At 43.6% G+C, this 16,385-nt stretch overlaps 1 protein-coding gene across 1 annotated transcript in view; it reads right to left on the reverse strand.

The window, feature by feature from the left end:
• The window catches only part of KIF13B (kinesin family member 13B), a 1,451,009-nt gene that overhangs the window by 822,114 nt on the left and 612,510 nt on the right, over positions 1-16,385 (reverse strand). The window contains exon 9 of the mRNA XM_069605712.1: positions 14,766-14,878. Coding sequence (XP_069461813.1) covers positions 14,766-14,878 — 113 coding nt within the window. The remainder of the gene's footprint in view (positions 1-14,765; positions 14,879-16,385) is intronic.

Genomic DNA, 16,385 nt, shown 5'->3' on the forward strand with positions numbered 1-16,385 from the left:
ATACTTGCATGCAAGCCAAATCTGCTGGCTTTGCCACACATTTAGAACAGGACTTCGGACAAGAACAAGCATAGTGCTTATAAATCGAGTGGCTGAAGGCAGGCCTGGCTAAGACATTTCTATTTCATCAGTAGCACGTTTACAGTTCCAATTAAGTCCTTAAACCTCAGAAGACTGCTTGACAAAAACACTGGCAGGCACTTCCAGCTGGATTAAAACAAGCTGAACGTCTTCCCATGAGGAGGTGTTTTGGGTAGGGAGGGGCAGGAAGTAGGTGGGAATGGCCTTGGGGATTAGCAAGACCATACGTAGTCAATGGGTGGTTCAATAACCAAACACCTACAACCTCTGTGTCCCCCATATGCCATTTCTCCCCATCTTTTCTCTAATACAATCGTTTCAGCTTTTAGGTGGCGCAAAAAGTGCCATCTAATAGCCCAAACTAAAAAGAATGCAAACAAAATCGGATTGAAAATCAAATTTGTATTGCATACAATACGAGACGGGCACAACAACAATCACATGCATAACACAACAGAATCCCCTCCTTTACATCCGTTTCCAATAGGATAAGAGTTCTATGACTCCCAACATATTTACCTGTGGTTTCAGCATGGGCCTAAAATTCCAAGAGGGCAAAAGGGATATAGGACAAAAGCGAGGTCTGAAATAAGGGCCCCCACTGGACGGGGAGCCAGCAGACAAATCTTCCTGGAATGCCATGCATAGGCAGACCTATTCATGTTGATGAGAGAGGACTGGTCTGACTGATGCATACACCGCTATCCATGAGGAATTCCTTAAGCATGGGGCACACTCCAGTCAAACTGTAAACAGACACTTAAACAAGAGTTGCTTTGTTCAGCAATACTAGCAACCAATAGGAGTATGCCTTGTAAAAGGCTTTGACTGATATGGAACAAGGAAGGAGTGGTCATTGCGATGGTGGTAAGTGAAAGATGGTCCTCTCAAGTCATAGTCAAAGGAACCAACCTTATACGGGCTTATCACCCTAGGACATAAGCATGGTTAGAGAGCAGTAAAGAAAAAAGATAAATCTCCCTCTACTACGTTAAATTCCGGAATCTCAGCTGAATCAAAAACAATAGTACCGGTTAGTACCGGTTTGGCACTGTGCATCAAACGGCAGCAGAAGAGGTCCATCCTCACTGGACCCCGACGCTGCTGCAAGCAGCATCTACAAGGGCAGCCCTTGGCCAGCCCTCCATTATAGGTACGTTTCTATTTTACCTTGAAATATGGACTCCTTAATGAATGGCCTTGGATCCAGCCCATTTCAGCTGGCTCAATTTTCTTCTAATGTTCAAAGTAGTTCTATATGCACAATACACCCATTAGTAGGTCTGCAGCTACAGTTACAGTTGCAGATATACACATGAATGAGAGGAATATGGTTTTACATCATCAAGTTAATTACTCTCCTATACGGGGAAATGATACAGCTGAACCAACGCTTCAAGCACTGAACTTTGTTTTGAACTCCTTGGTAAATGTGTTTGAGCTTCTAAAAAGGAGAGGTTCAGACCCATTGGGAATTCTACTTGAATTAACGAAAGAATTGGGCTGTTGCGACTCTTCTATAGTTGGCATCAAAAGTGCAATAAACACGACTCTTATGGATGTCTTAAACAATTTGAAATCATCATTTAGAGAGCAATTCACCATCTAACGGAATATTGCAACTACTTTTCTAATATTAACTGTCATTTGGAATTGATGACATGAGACATTGCGGCTTACATCTTTGGTAGTGTGCACTAACGGATTAGAGGTAGATGTACCAAATCCTGTTTTGGATGGCATTCCTCGTTTCGGTGGTAGAAGAATTCATAAGGCTGACTCAGATCTCTAATGATCTTAGACCTAATGAGGTTTCCATTAAAGTACCAGCGGATTTGCGGAACCTTCCATCAACATCCTCAGTCTCTGCTGCATTTGCTCAGAATACGATCACAGTTGTTGAACAACCAAAAAAGAAAAAGAAAACAAAGACAAAGAAAGCTAGCAGGGTTGAGGAAGCAGTGGAAATAGACTACCAAATTTCAGAATTGAAAACTAAAAATGAAAAGACAAGGAGATTAAAAGAAGCTGTTAAGAGGAAATTCTTCGGTGCATTACATCCAATTTGTGATGAAACTCTGATGGCACATGAATCCTCAAAAATAAAGACTAAGAACATCAGTCTACAGACTAATATATGTGGGTGGCACGCCAATTGTAAGTGACTAGGTACCGTTTTTGGATGCTGTTATACAAAGAGTTGATACTCAAGCTGAAGACTCCATTATTAAAATCATGTGCGGGTGTACAAACACAGACTGAACTCATCCAACCGATCCACAGGGAGCCCATCTTTTATAGACGGAAAAAGAATACGACTACTGCCGGCTTAAATACAAATCCTCGGAATGAGAATCCATCTTCCACAGACTTGACCGTGGCAACTCTACCATCTGTTAATGTTTTAGAAGCTTAGAGAGTGATGGGGGCTGGAATTATTTCTATTCCGTCGGGTATAGAGAGGCTTTCAGTGTTGGGGCAGCTCATAACAACATACCTCAAATGGATCATGTGGTTGAGATAAGGTCTCGGGTGTTTAAATCCTTTGCCATACCGAAGGTTTGGCTAAGGCGGCTCAATATCAGTGATGATCCAAGGGTGTTAAACCGTAGTGCCATTCTGTCCAATGTGAAGGATATACCTGACCTATACTCATTCTCCACGCACAATACTGAATTTCCATTTGATGCATCTACACATGTAGTTGAAGTTGGATTAAAAATATGGCTGGGAGCGAATGCGTTGTTGAATGCGGTCACTGAATTTGGAAGGTTGGTTATTGAGGACTCTGCATTCAGTCAATAAGGCTCACTAAAGGGGCTAACGAAAGAGTGTAACCAACAGATCCAGGAATGATAGAGGTGCTACAAATATAGCAAATCAAAACACCTATTTGGCCAGTACTAAGTGAAAGATCTGGTTTTTGTTGCCAGACATTTTGACGCAAGTATTCCAGTTGAATGTTAGCGATGATTGGCTTAGTGGAAAAACAAGTGAATCTTATCCCTTGGAAAACGCTGGGCTCTACCACTTTCAGGAACAAAGCTATGAGGGAGTATATTTTCCAGAATCATGATCTCATCTTATTTCAAGAAACCTGTTGCAGGACAGTTTTAAGATCGATGGATTTAAGACAATAGAGCAAGTAGCCACTCTTTTTAATGGCGGTTGTCCATTGGGTGGCTTGTTTATAGCGGCTTGCCACTCGCTCATAGCTGACTTTGATCTTATTAGCTCTGAAGTCCAAGTTATCTTGGCTGTGAGGGCTTCTGTTACGATATGATATGATATGATATGGTATTTGTAACGCGCCTATACACAGGTGTTTCAAGGCGCGACGAGGCAGGGAGGGGAGGAACAAGGGGAGACAGACAACGATCCTACTAGGCCAGGTGTCATTCAGATCGCGCAAGTGCAGGGGTGAGGGAGGGGGAAAAGTGCAAGGGGAAGGGGAGGGGGGGAAGGGCAGTACAAGGTAAGTGGCGTAAAGTAATAAATGAATAGGGCCAGCTGGTGGCAAGTGCAAGATAAGTGCAGAACAAGTGCTGGGGAAGGGGGGGGGGCTGTAGGGATACAGAGACAGTCCCGCAGTGCAGAGGGGTTCCAGGGCAACAGTGCAAGTGGAGAGTGGCTGGGCCCAGGACCGAGGCCGTTTAGAGTGGTCCAGTTGCAGGATCAGTGCAGTTTCAGTGAAGAATTAATTAGCTGTTCAGCAGGGGAGAGGGAGAGAGAAAGCAGAAGCAAAGAGGAAGGTTTTGAGGTGCTTCCGGAACCGGAGATGGTTCTCCTCAAGTTTCAGGGAGGCAGGAAGGCTGTTCCAGAGGGAGGCCCCTGCCGCGGAGAGAGATCTACCCCCAGCTCGTTGCTTCGAGAAGCGGCTAACCCTGAGGGAGTTGGAGGCGGATGAGCGAAGGGCTCGGGAAGGAAGATATTTGGGAAGAGAGAGTTGAAGGTATTTAGGACCCAGGCCCAGAAGGCCTTGTGGACAATGCAGAGGGTTTTGAACTTTATCCTCGCAGCCACTGGGAGCCAGTGTAGAGATTTCAGTCCTGGAGAGATACGGTCCCTGGGCTTGAGGCCAAGGACAAGTCTCGCAGTTCTGTTCTGGATGAGTTGCAGAGGGCGGAGAGTGGAGGCAGGCAGATTAAGATAGAGGCTGTTACAGTAGTCCAGCTTCGAGAGAACCAGGGCTCGGGAGACAGTGAGCTTCTGGGGGAAGGAGAGTAAGGGAAGAATACCTCTGAGGATTGGGAATGCCATTAAGCCATTTGCAATTCTTAACCTTTATTGTAATCCTCGGTGTTCAAGCTTATCCCTATTTTTGGATTCTTTATCCGTTTTGCTTTTGGAAGTGAACCCTAAATATGGTCATGGAGGCTTGTTATTAGCAGGAGATTTAAATTCACACTGCTTATTGACTCCCTAGTACTAAGGACAATAAGCCTCTGGGTAGAAGAAATGGTGAGAGATGGTTGAATTTCTTTTCATACTGGAATTTAGTGCTCGCTAATGGCAACATTGGTGGGGACGAGGTTTCAGCAAGAACGGTCTATTAGGGTCCATAGTTGACCATCTGGTGCTTTCGGTAGATCGGTTTACTCAGTGTGATAATTTCAAAATAAGAGCTAGCATCTAGTGCTCATAACCCTTTAATAGCATCTTTCCATCTTGGAACACAGGCAGTGGAGAGGAGCTCCCACACACTGATGTTATAGTGAATCCTGGGAAGAATAGAGTAGTACATTTCTTTGATGAGGAGACACTCTTACGGAAAAGAGCATTAAGGAAATCTATCTGGGCTCTTAAGAATTAAATGGATGCCAGCCAGGAGGTTATCCTCTGAAAGAATCTTTTTTTTTTATTTTGTTTATTTTATTTTTTTTAACTACTACAAAAATTGGTATAGGAGTCACAAATATTTCCATAGCATTATTGATGGTCAGTAGATGCTAAATGCGGATGGCTCAGGGAACTCGACATTTTTGGGCAGTGGTAAACCCGTCAGTCTTCTCAAGTTCACCTTCAAAGTAATGCAATGTCAGAGACTGCATGGTATAATCATTTCGGGAATTGGTTTAAAGAATCCAATCTGGTTCAACTTGAGCCTGTTAACAATGTATTGTGGCAATTACATCTAGCTCAGGAGTTCATAGAAGATTAAATAATCAAGTCTTCAGGTTGAAGAGCAGCAGGGCCCAACGTGCTGAAAATATGGACCTTAAAGAGTGATGTTGTGGTTTCGGCTGAAGTTCTGATGCTTGGATTTAAAGGTATATTGGCAGCTAGGTGTTGTCTAGCCTCTTGGAAACGGGTGATTATTCTTCCTATCTACAAGAAGGGCGATCAACTGGATCCAGTTAATTACTGCCCCATCGCCCTTTTTGATGCCGACAGTTAAATCTTTTCAGGCATGATTCTGAGGGAGTTTGAGGATTGGATTGCGGAAAGGAGCATTTTATCTAAACATTAGATTGCCTTTCGTAAGGGTCTTTCTATGTCACTTAATAGTCCAACATTAAGTTGGCATAGTGGCTCCATATTATATATTGACGGGTGGCTCCATATTATATGGCGCATGGATTGATCTGTCAAAGGCTTTCAATATGATTAACAGAGGTAATTTGTGGCTTAAATTAAGGCATTTGGGACTGCCAGAAGGGTTGCTAGCGACACACACTTGCATGAAAATACTACCATACAAGTAAGGTTGGATACTCAAGGTGATCACAGGTACCCAAAGAGAGAGATGTGAGGCAGGGTTGCATACTTGCTTCTTGCCTCTTTAGCAGACTTAGCTGAAACGCGCAGCACTCGTGCACTTGGTAGCCCCAACATTGGAGCTGAGTCAATTAAATGGTTAGCTTACGTGGACGATATAGTCTGGCTTGATTACACACCCATCGCCTCCGTCTTTTGACAGCTGTTAAGACGGATTTCTAAACTGTGTCGTGGTGGCGCAGAAGGCCAACCTAATTACTTGGAACAGGGTAACCTCTGGACAAGCCAGACCAATCAGGGTAGCGATCGCGGCGGTCAAGACTAGGTCTCAAGAGGGGTGAGGGTGACTGAAAGCCCGCAATGAGCACACAAAGCAAGGACACTTACAAACTACTCCAAACAGGTGTTATATTAAAAATATATACACATTTATTCCAAGGCCTTTACAACAATGACCGTAGCGAGAAATCACAATACAACTCTAGTAAACCAACACATACCAATGCAATATATATACAAATACAAACAAGTCTCAAGCGTTAGATGCACGAAATGTGTAGTCCACCTAAAAGGGAAGGAAAACAGGCAGTGCGAAATAATGCTTAGACCCAGTCCGCCTTCAGAGGCACCTAACTAAAAGGAAGTCCGAGCCCTACGAAGAGTGGAGCCTTGTGCTCAAAGGTACCTGCACACGCTGGTGCCAACGGGCAAAAAGGGGAGTCTCTTCGAGGGAATCAGGCAGTTCAGTTTAGTTTAGTGCACAAATGAAGAAGAACAGTGTTCCGCGACTAAAGCGCAGCCTCCACTGTGGGCAGAAGCAGAGCGCGAGTACGGAAAGGCGTGCTGTTTTGACACAGCGGGGAAAAGCTATGGGCTCCTGCAGGAGGGCGGCCAGTTCCTAGCTATGCTACTCACCGGTCCCCGATGCAAGCAGACCCAGGCTTCTCCGCGTCAGTTTCAGTCGCTGGCAGGTTCAGGAGAGCAGGGGACGTCTCGTCGTCGTGTTGATTCTGCAGCAGCAGAGTTGAGTTAAAGATGTTCCAAACGAAGTGAACCCGCACAGTTTGTTACCACAGCAGGGCAACGGAGCGGCCGTGTGTATCTGAGCCAAATGTACACTACTCACTTCAGACCTGGGAACGCCAAGTGTACGAATCGTGTGAGAGTGGCAAGGACTCGAAATGCTACAAATCCTGGCGGCGGTTACAGAGCAAGACTTCTGTGTAGGCTGGTCAGTCTGCTGGATGGCCCAGAGACACTTCCGAAGGCTTACGAGCAGGAGATGGTGAAGATGCCGAGAATAGCTGTTCCCGCTATTCCAAGGATCGAAGTACCAGTACAGGCCTTCGGGTTCGATCAAAGGTAAAAAGGGTTTCACAAGGCGACAGCAGTGCAGAGGAGCAGTCCTTCAGCGGGTCACCAGCGATTCCTCGGTTCAGCCTCTTGGTTGCAGGATACTTGGCTCCTGTATTCCTTTGTTCGTGAGAACTCAGGAGATCGACATGGTAGTGGTGTTTCTAGCCCCCTCTTATCCACGGTTCCCTTCGCGCCAAAACGGAGGGGACCCAATGGGAGATCCGCTCATCAACACTCACACCATACGTGGACCTATCACGGACCACGGTGGTCCCAGGCATTCACACCACCCTAGACTCTCTGGCACCCAGGATGTGTATTGGGACCAGACATCCCAGCCCACATCCTGGAGGCACACACAAGGCCTGTAGAAGCCCGTGAAAGCATCCGTGTTTCGCGGGAAAGTACATGCCCAAATAAGGAAGGCCCTGGGTCGGCTCGACCTGGGGAAGGTGAAGGGAGCAAGACGGTCAGCGGACAGGACAAAGGAGCCTCGTGGTCTGGCCATTTTGGGAGCCAGGCCACCATTTTGCGCTAAGCGCGAGAAACGCGCTTAAAACGCCAAAAGGAGCTCAAAACACAAGAAACGATCGCTGCCACCATTCCCGTCCGTGAATCACTTGCACCGATCAGTTACAATCCAAAAAGAGTATCTAAGGCCTGTAGAAGGCTAGAGACCCAAGAGAGCAGTAACTTAGCTTACAGTGCCCTCTTGTGTCATGTTGCACGAAAGCCGCAACATGATAAAAGAAACTACGGAAAACAGCGTTTCCCGGTACTGACTGTCTTAAGGGCATGTCAGTTTCCTTCCCCGTAAGAATGGAGCGAAAGCCCAGAGGAGTGCAGCAGGAGGCTGCACTTCTCTGGCAAAGTCGAGAACAAGGTGAAAAACAACAGCAAAAAGTTTAGGGGTTGCCACATGGAAGGAAAATTACCCACAATTACGAAATCTTTCCTAACAACAGCCTTTGACACACAGGTTTCATGCAATGACTTTCACAATAATCCCACCAAATCAAACATCATAGCCTTTGTAATCCTTTTAAAAGGGTTCCAATCTTTAGGTGGCTGTTAAGTGACTAATTTGTCCGAGTGACAAACAAAGTACTATATTTAGGCTTCAGAATAAGATCGAATCCATCAATAAGAGCCATTGAATTGGACATAGAAGACAAATAAGTACAACTTAAGCACCAGATGAAAAAGATTGTATACTCTTAATGTAGATTCTCCCTGCTCCTGATAAAGTTCTATAAAGGGAAAGTTATACCAGCTATGTATACAGTATGGAAGTGGAGTCTCGTGCCCGAATGGTCAGTAATATATGGAAGAGGGTCTTAAATCTTCCATAATCTCTCCCCATTGCCTGTTTACGGCATGAAATGGGCTTACAATCCGAGAGCATACCTGAACATGAGTGTTGTTGCATTTTACAGATTAATACTTGCTCCTCGGAAAAACTCACTATATGAGGATGTGGGAGTTCTTCGGAGGCAAGGAAAATGTAGGTTACTCTCTGCTCTTAAGGTCAATGCCACAATAGTCTTGGTCACCTGTGATCAATCGGAAAAGGATTTGAGGGTGAACCCAAACAAAGTAAAAAATGCTTTAATGGATTGGATTCCCACTAGAGCAGAAATTAGTAAAATTGAGTGTTTAAAGTATTTTCACATTATGGATCAAGAATGTCCTGCTCCTAGGATTCAGAGTATAGTATTTTTCCCGATTTGTTGATAAAACGGAGTGGTTAAGCAATGAGGATTGTTGGAATAGATAGTCAGCCGGCCATGAAACCGTCTTGACTTTGGAAACATTTATATTATTGAATGAATTGGGTTTTATCAAATTGTAAATCTAATCTGATGAAACATTGATGTAAATGTGATTTCAGCTAATGTGTTTTAATTGATTTCTAGCATTTTGTACATTAATATGAAAAGCTGAATTATCAACTATACACAATATAAAAAAAGAAAAAAGAAAATAAGGGGCTGCCTCCTGATATCCCCCCAAACCCTTCACGAGCATGGTGGGGAGGGGATAGGGCCTCACCACCATGCGCCACAGCCATGGTCCACCTGGGCCACATGATCAGATAGGTACTGTTTATAGTATGCAATGTTTTATGATGGAGTATATATTGGTTGAGAAAGTCACATTTTGGTTTAGTAATGTTATATGTTAACGTGTAATAAAATGTGGCCGGAATGGCATGCAAAAGGTAACGTGTCTGGACTGATTACTCCTCCCCTCCCTGTTCCTGCCCCCCTGCAGAAGGCATTGAGGAATGCCAGATTTAAATTAACACGGTATGCCCTCCTCCAGAGGTTATACCAGACACCTGAGAGACTGGCTAAAATATTCCTGACATAACCCTGTAACTGCTATAGTTGTTATCAGGATGAAGCAGGGCTGATGTATGTGTTCCGGAGCTGCCATGTGTTACAAAGCTTCTGCATGGGGGTCTATGGTAATTTGCATGAATTACATAGAGAGAACCATCTACCCCAGGTATGTCTTTTGTGGGGTGAAATTAGTCTCTGAAGGCCAGAAAAAAAGAAGCCAGAGTCATTTGTAAATGCTCCCAGAAATATAAGGCCAGCACAGAAATTATGATGTCGGACAGAAGGCCTATTGAACCCAAATGACCAAAGAAAGAAAGTGGGCCTCAATGAAAAGTGCGAAGATGTGCGCAATGCATTTCAGGAAAGAAAAGGAATATATGTGGCTGACAATCCATGGAGAGCTGCACTGACATATAAAGAAACCGCTGTGCACAGTATATTCAATGGGATACCAGAATTGTGCTCCAAGAAGCTAAAGTTAAACATAGCATTGCGTGTAAAATAAATAAAATAATGTCATTTCCATTTTTCCCTCATCCAAATTAACAGTATGCTAAGAGAAATGCTCACCAGACTTACAAAGTGTGGACATGGTGTTCTCATACAACAGCCTTATACATATGGACAATTTAGAAGTGACACTCGTGTATGTTGACACTGAAAGACTTGTAAGATGCTGTGTAAAATTACAATTATGGGTGAGTTTAAAGGCTATTTGCTGCAGGGTACATGGACAGTTATTTCTCCCAACATGAAACTAAGCTCCAGGACCTCCCCTCTCCTGTCCTGAAGACAGGCCTGTTTGCCATCATCAATCAGTGCTATTATTTAAAAATACAAGAAAGAATTACAGGCTTAGATCTAAAACAAGGTGAAGACCAAATAAGCCCATCTCTGGTCTTGCAGCAGGAGTGACCTTGAGGTCACAAATCACAAACATCCATTAGGAGCTGTTATCAGGTCATCACATGCCTTGAAGGGGTAAGCTAACAAACCTGAGCCAGGCTGTGCCTGAGTCACATATCTAAAGAGAATTCAAACTTTAAAAAGTGGTGGCAGGAGTGAAGGAGGCCTGTGAAACTGCAGTTGATTAAATTTGAGAAATACATTTCATCACATACAAAGGGCCGCGTACATGTCACAACGGTCATTCCATACTTTTCTTAAAGGTGACATTCACCCTCTTTTACCCATTCTAAAACGATTTTGGTGGGATAAACATAACTTAAGTTATTAATGAAAATGTGATTTGGGCCTTCCCTTGATTCCGAGAAATGTGAAAGTTGGTATGAGTCTGAGGGAGATAAGTAACATGACAACTATAAAATGGCATATTTCTCACTGATATGGCTCCTGGGTAAATGAAGAAACCCCATCTCTGCACAGGAAGGGTGTGCCGACTTCAGACTAGCTTTATCCGATTCACCTTAAAATGTAGTTCTTAACAATATATTAATACATGTAAAGATTTGGAAATTTAGGGTACTTGCCACGCTGAGAGATTCCTGTGTCAAAACATGACCAAGCCCATCTGTCAAAGTGGGATGATGAAGCTTTCTCCTCCCACGTCTGTCCCAAATCACTCCCCCATCCCCTTGTCCTATTAGCACACAGGTGGAGGTGGGCAGTGAAAACCAGCCAATCCCTTTCGCAAGACTCATGACAAGTTAGTGATGTCAGTTGCCCTATAAATAAACCAGTTTGCATCAGAGCTAGACTTCTTCCACTAATTCCGAGAGGTAACAGGCTGCTAAAATCTGGCAAGAAACATCCCAGCAGAGAGGCCTAAATCTTCCATTTGGGATAGGAACCAGGAGACATAGAAGCTGACTGGGACCCCTTGGAGGACTCCGAGGAGATCTTTGACTGACCCCTTGCTGTCCCAGCAGTGCCCTGATGTTCCCTAATGCCCAATGAAGGCCTCTCCTGCAAGTAGAATCACCCCAAAGCCCTAAATCCTGTAGTCCCTATATTCTTCCAGCATTGCTTTAGTTATTTCCCCATTGAAACATATCCTGGTTGGCTGTGTAGATCCCTAGCATATTAAATCAAAGTAAATCAATTAATTTCCCGATTGAAATCAAAGGATCCGTTTGTTGGCATTCGAAATGAATAAACTCTTCCCAGTGTGTTGTGAGCCGCTATAGACTAAGATTTGCCAAAATAATTAATCCCAAAACCCTGTTTCCACGTGAGTGAGCAGGGTTCAAAACAACATTCCTCATTCATCCCCTTCAGTTTAAATCAGAAGAGGAAGCCTGGTAGTGCCTTTGCATATGCAAGGAGCAAAACGAAACTGCCCCTGTGTACCCACTGTGGTCTGACCAAAACTCCAAAGCCCTGCCTGTTATTTTTAGGTGTGGCAAAACGAATTTCCCATTGCTTGTCTTTCTTTCATGTGGTCTCTATTATTCAAGCCCCATATCCGATTTTCCTATTGTGTTCCCACACTCTGTCACTGCCCTCCATTCAGAGGAGTCAGGTCTAATTGATGTTTGGAGGGTGAGAGTTGCTGGGAGAAAAGTACAACCCCATCTGAAATCACTGTGTTGAATTGTTCTTTTTCTTTATTGGTGGGTGATTTAGAAGGAAATCATTGTGATTGCATATATATGTTGGTGCCTGGACAGAAGTCATTTTGTTCTTGTGTTGCCACAGCATTGGTGGCTGAGGTTAATATATTTGTGAAATTTGGTTGAAATAAATTAATATATATATCCATTTGGAATACACACAGGCCTAGTTCCTAGTCAATTGTGCACCGGGTACTTGTTGGGGTTGGGTGCGAGATGAGTTGAACTTAAATCAAATCATAGTGATTTGTTGTGCGCCAAATCCATTGGGAGAAGGTCACTCCTTGAGTTGAGTGTGACCCGTAATAAACCGCAACACTTTTGGGCATGTGCCCCAAGGTATCTGAAACATGTTGTGAATTTTGTTGACCTGGCATTCATATTACCCAAGCACAGGATTGCACTAGCATGACAAGATAGATGGGCGCCAAGATAGACAAGCGGATGGAGGATCTTAAGAGATGGACAGTGGCTGAAACAAGGGTCTGGCAAAGAGCTGGAGGTAATGGGATATGGGGAGAAGATCTGCTATTTGTATGAAGCTGGATGATGCAATCGCTGTTCAGGATCTCAGACAAATCCCTGAGAGAGGTGCGTTGACTAGATGAATGACTTTGGAAGCATGTACTTATGAGGCATATGGACAATTCGAGCCCATTTATCAGAATGTGCACCCTAGGCATTCAGTGGCATACAATGGTTACGGATGTGGCAGATTATGTTTAAATTTAGGCAGGCAATGGTGAGGGTGGGAGTAGTTGAGGAGGAATGCTGGGGGGCTTAAGTGTGTGAAAAGCTGTTATAATAGACCTTAGTGATGCTGGCTAATGTAACATTGGTTGTTTGACATGTTGGCAATGGAAATGAAAGAAATACATTTAAAAAAGATCTTAGAAGGTAAGACCATTTTAAAGCTTACCTTTACTACATGCGAGAGGCAGACCTGAGAAATTCTACATTTACTTCACTGTGATTCCTCACTGAGGAGATGTTCCATCACACCCGAGAAAATTGTGACCCAGAGCAAAAATAAGGTTTATCATAATGTATTGGACATGTTCAAATGTGTAGTTTCCCTTAGATTCACTCAAACATGTTTGAAGAGCTTCAAAAGCACCCAAAACACACAATCTACTTCCCTGATGAATTTAGATGAAATGTTATGGGACCCTGAGGCAACATCTCACAACCCTGATATTTGACTTGAACCCCCAATACTCAAAGCCACATGTATAGGATTCCCAGCCTTGAAGAGGGCGCTGGAAAAATCCATATGGTTACACAATGGAAAACAGGTCGCCATTCTTATGCATGGACAAATACAGGACAATGGCAGAAATACTACATGATCTATTCAAGCTGCCTCAACAACTGTAGAACTTGGAAATGCTAATCAGCCCATGTTTAATTTGTTGTACCCACAACTTCTAACTTTTGTGAGTCGCAAGTTTTAAAAAAAAAAAAAATCTGTGCGTCCACTGTTGCGTGTACTTTCATACTTAACATTTGCCTTTCTAAGGGCCAAGATCAAAATTCAGAGCAGTGGCCATTTCTGTGAACCACTTTACTTTTCCCAAAAATTTGCAAAGGGGAAAAGTGCCAATACTGACCAGAACAGATTCATAGCTACATCTGAAAAGGTGTTCTTGTGTGAAAAAGGTTATCTGAAAAGTGCTGCTTAATATTTAGGAACACTTGGGCAGATCCTTAGAAAAATAAAAAGTGTGTCAAGAGGGACAACATAAACTACCACCTATAGAGCAAGGGGATTAAAGAAAATAATTTGATAATGATTCTAAAGTGACCTGGTCATCTGCAGCGACGATATTTTTAATGAAGCACTGTTAACCATGCTGATGTACCTTAATTATTTTGTAATTTATTTTTACTAAATGTAACCACGTACCATTTTGAATGTCATTTAATCTATTCAGCAAGTCCCATTTTAGACAGGTTGTCTTTCAGCAGAAACCATTCCACGAAGCACCAATATCTTCAGAACGGCAGTCAAGTACAGTTATTTCTGGTTCGCTCCAGCCGACGGGTAGTCTTGTCCCACCATTCCCACTGTTCAGTCTCATCCAATATGCAACAAATTATTCTTCATTTCCAATAGCGACATGCACGGTCATTTAAGTTTAAAAAAAAAAAAAGATACTCCTCCTTGATGGTTTAAAACTGGGAAACGTGGCTCCCGCCTCACCACTGTGGCCGGCTGTGCACCCAGTGTTAAGGGGGGCAGGAAGACCGTTAAAGCAGGGGAAGATAGTGGGTGAGGAGAGAACCATAGCTAAGCTTTATGAATGGTAAGGCAGGAGGTTGCCGACAAAAGCTGGACAACTAATAATAGACTTATGTACTTGTTCACAGGAAAGGTGTTTGATGGGTATAACCACACATCAAGGTGTTAGGATAAGGAAATGGAATATTCTCCAGCTGTGAAAACTCAAATAAATACAAGTGTTTCATCTGAAAAACCTGTGGACTAAACCTTAATCCGATTATAACACAGTAGATGCCACATCTGTGGGAAGCAAGTAAAACAGGAATTCACGAGAAAGAAAATGGCAAGCTGTACGAAGCAAACATGCCATTTTCAATGACCGGAAATTGTTCCGCCCAGCAGAAAGTGAAATCTTCCACCATTACAACATTAAAACACGTGCAGTCATTTCCATTTAAAGGGACATACTTGTTAATGTTGCTGCCTTCCTTTAGCCGGTCCCCTGCAGCACCAGTCTTCGTTGCTCTTTCGCTGCCTGCTAAATCAACCAGGCTCAGCTTACTCACTTTCTCACCCGACGTCTACAGGGGAAAGAAGATGGAACATGCTTCACATGTGCAACGATAAGGTCATGTAGAGGTCAAGGATACTCAAGTAGCTAATGTCCCACCCGCCAAAGATATGAATAGTATATATGACTCGATCTGGAAATACTAACTACAGTGAGCACTCCGGGTAACAGGAGCCAAACAAAGCAAGATACATGTCAGAAAAGAGATGAGAACAAATGCATGGGCATAGAGCACTATTTAAAGCTGGTCTATTGGCAAGTTCACCAAAGCTGAAACACACCTCAAGACAATTGACCTTGGGTTGCTTGTGAAAGTGACAGTCCAGAGCACAGTTACGTGTACAGTACCGGTGAATGGACATTTTAATGATCATTATTGCTGCAGTTTTATAAAGCACAACCCGGACCCCAGGATGCCTCCGAGCATTGTGCATGCAGATTAGGTGGGATAAATTCATTACAAACTACTACAATTATGAATCTTATAGCATAGTTATCTACATTTTATGACTGACAAGAGAAAGTTGAAGGGTGCCAAGGGACTCCAACATCTGGTGATTGGGTGAGGGTGCATTCCATACCGTGGGTCTATTTCCTGCAATATAGTTTTAAGTGTCCTCATCCAGGTGAGTGTGAAGCCATTTGAGAGCCTTCTTTCAGGGATCCAGCCACTCTAGCAAGGGGGTAGTGGCAGCAAGAGGGATGTGCTTGTACAGACAGTCCGTGGGGGAGCTCAAGGTTACTACGCTTTGCATCAGACTGTTAAGCTGAGACAGGTCTCTAGGTGCTTGCATAATGGTAGGGGTGCTTTTTGATCAGCAGATGAAGCGAGTTGTCAAGAAGCGCACATGGATCACACCTAGGCCAGACCTGGCACCAGTTTCCCAACACATTTATTTATTAGGCATTTTATTTTTCCAAGGATGTCCTAAAGCAATTCTGTCAGGGTTTGTAACATGTATAAAAGTAATTCAAACATGGTCCGAATGGTCATTTACCAAGGAGTTCTAAGAATAGACTGGAGGGGTGGGAAAGATCAGTGTCACGCAGGAAAATTCAAAGAGTTTGAAGTAAGATATCCTGTGTTATGTTGATGGCCGGGACCTGGTAATTCTGGATGGCTTAACATAACAAAATGAATGGTGAGGTATGTGCAGTGTGTCTGAAATAAACCATAAAGAATTCCAAGGAAAATAAAGCTCTAGATTATTTTTCCTGTTTCAGTCCCACAAGCATTCTCTGGTAATCTCCATGGCAATGTTTTTGGGCAGCTAGCGTACAGTGGGGAGTCCCACTTCTGAGTCTCAAGTCTGCACTAGAGCCTAATGTTTGCTTCTTTGGTTGGTGTCATAGTGGAGTTGACATGACACTTCGGCCTGCGGACACTGGAAGACATGATGCCAACCGAAGCTCTGTACAGGGTTCTTTCTAGTCTTCTCACCACCGCCCTCACTCACTCAGGACCTGGTTAGACAGCCTCCCAACTGAAATTCTCTATCCTCCCAATGTACTGCCAC

The sequence above is a fragment of the Ambystoma mexicanum genome, chromosome 4p, assembly GCF_040938575.1.
Source record: "Ambystoma mexicanum isolate Mex_15411 chromosome 4p, UKY_AmexF1_1, whole genome shotgun sequence".
Classification (NCBI taxonomy): Eukaryota; Metazoa; Chordata; class Amphibia; order Caudata; family Ambystomatidae; genus Ambystoma; species Ambystoma mexicanum.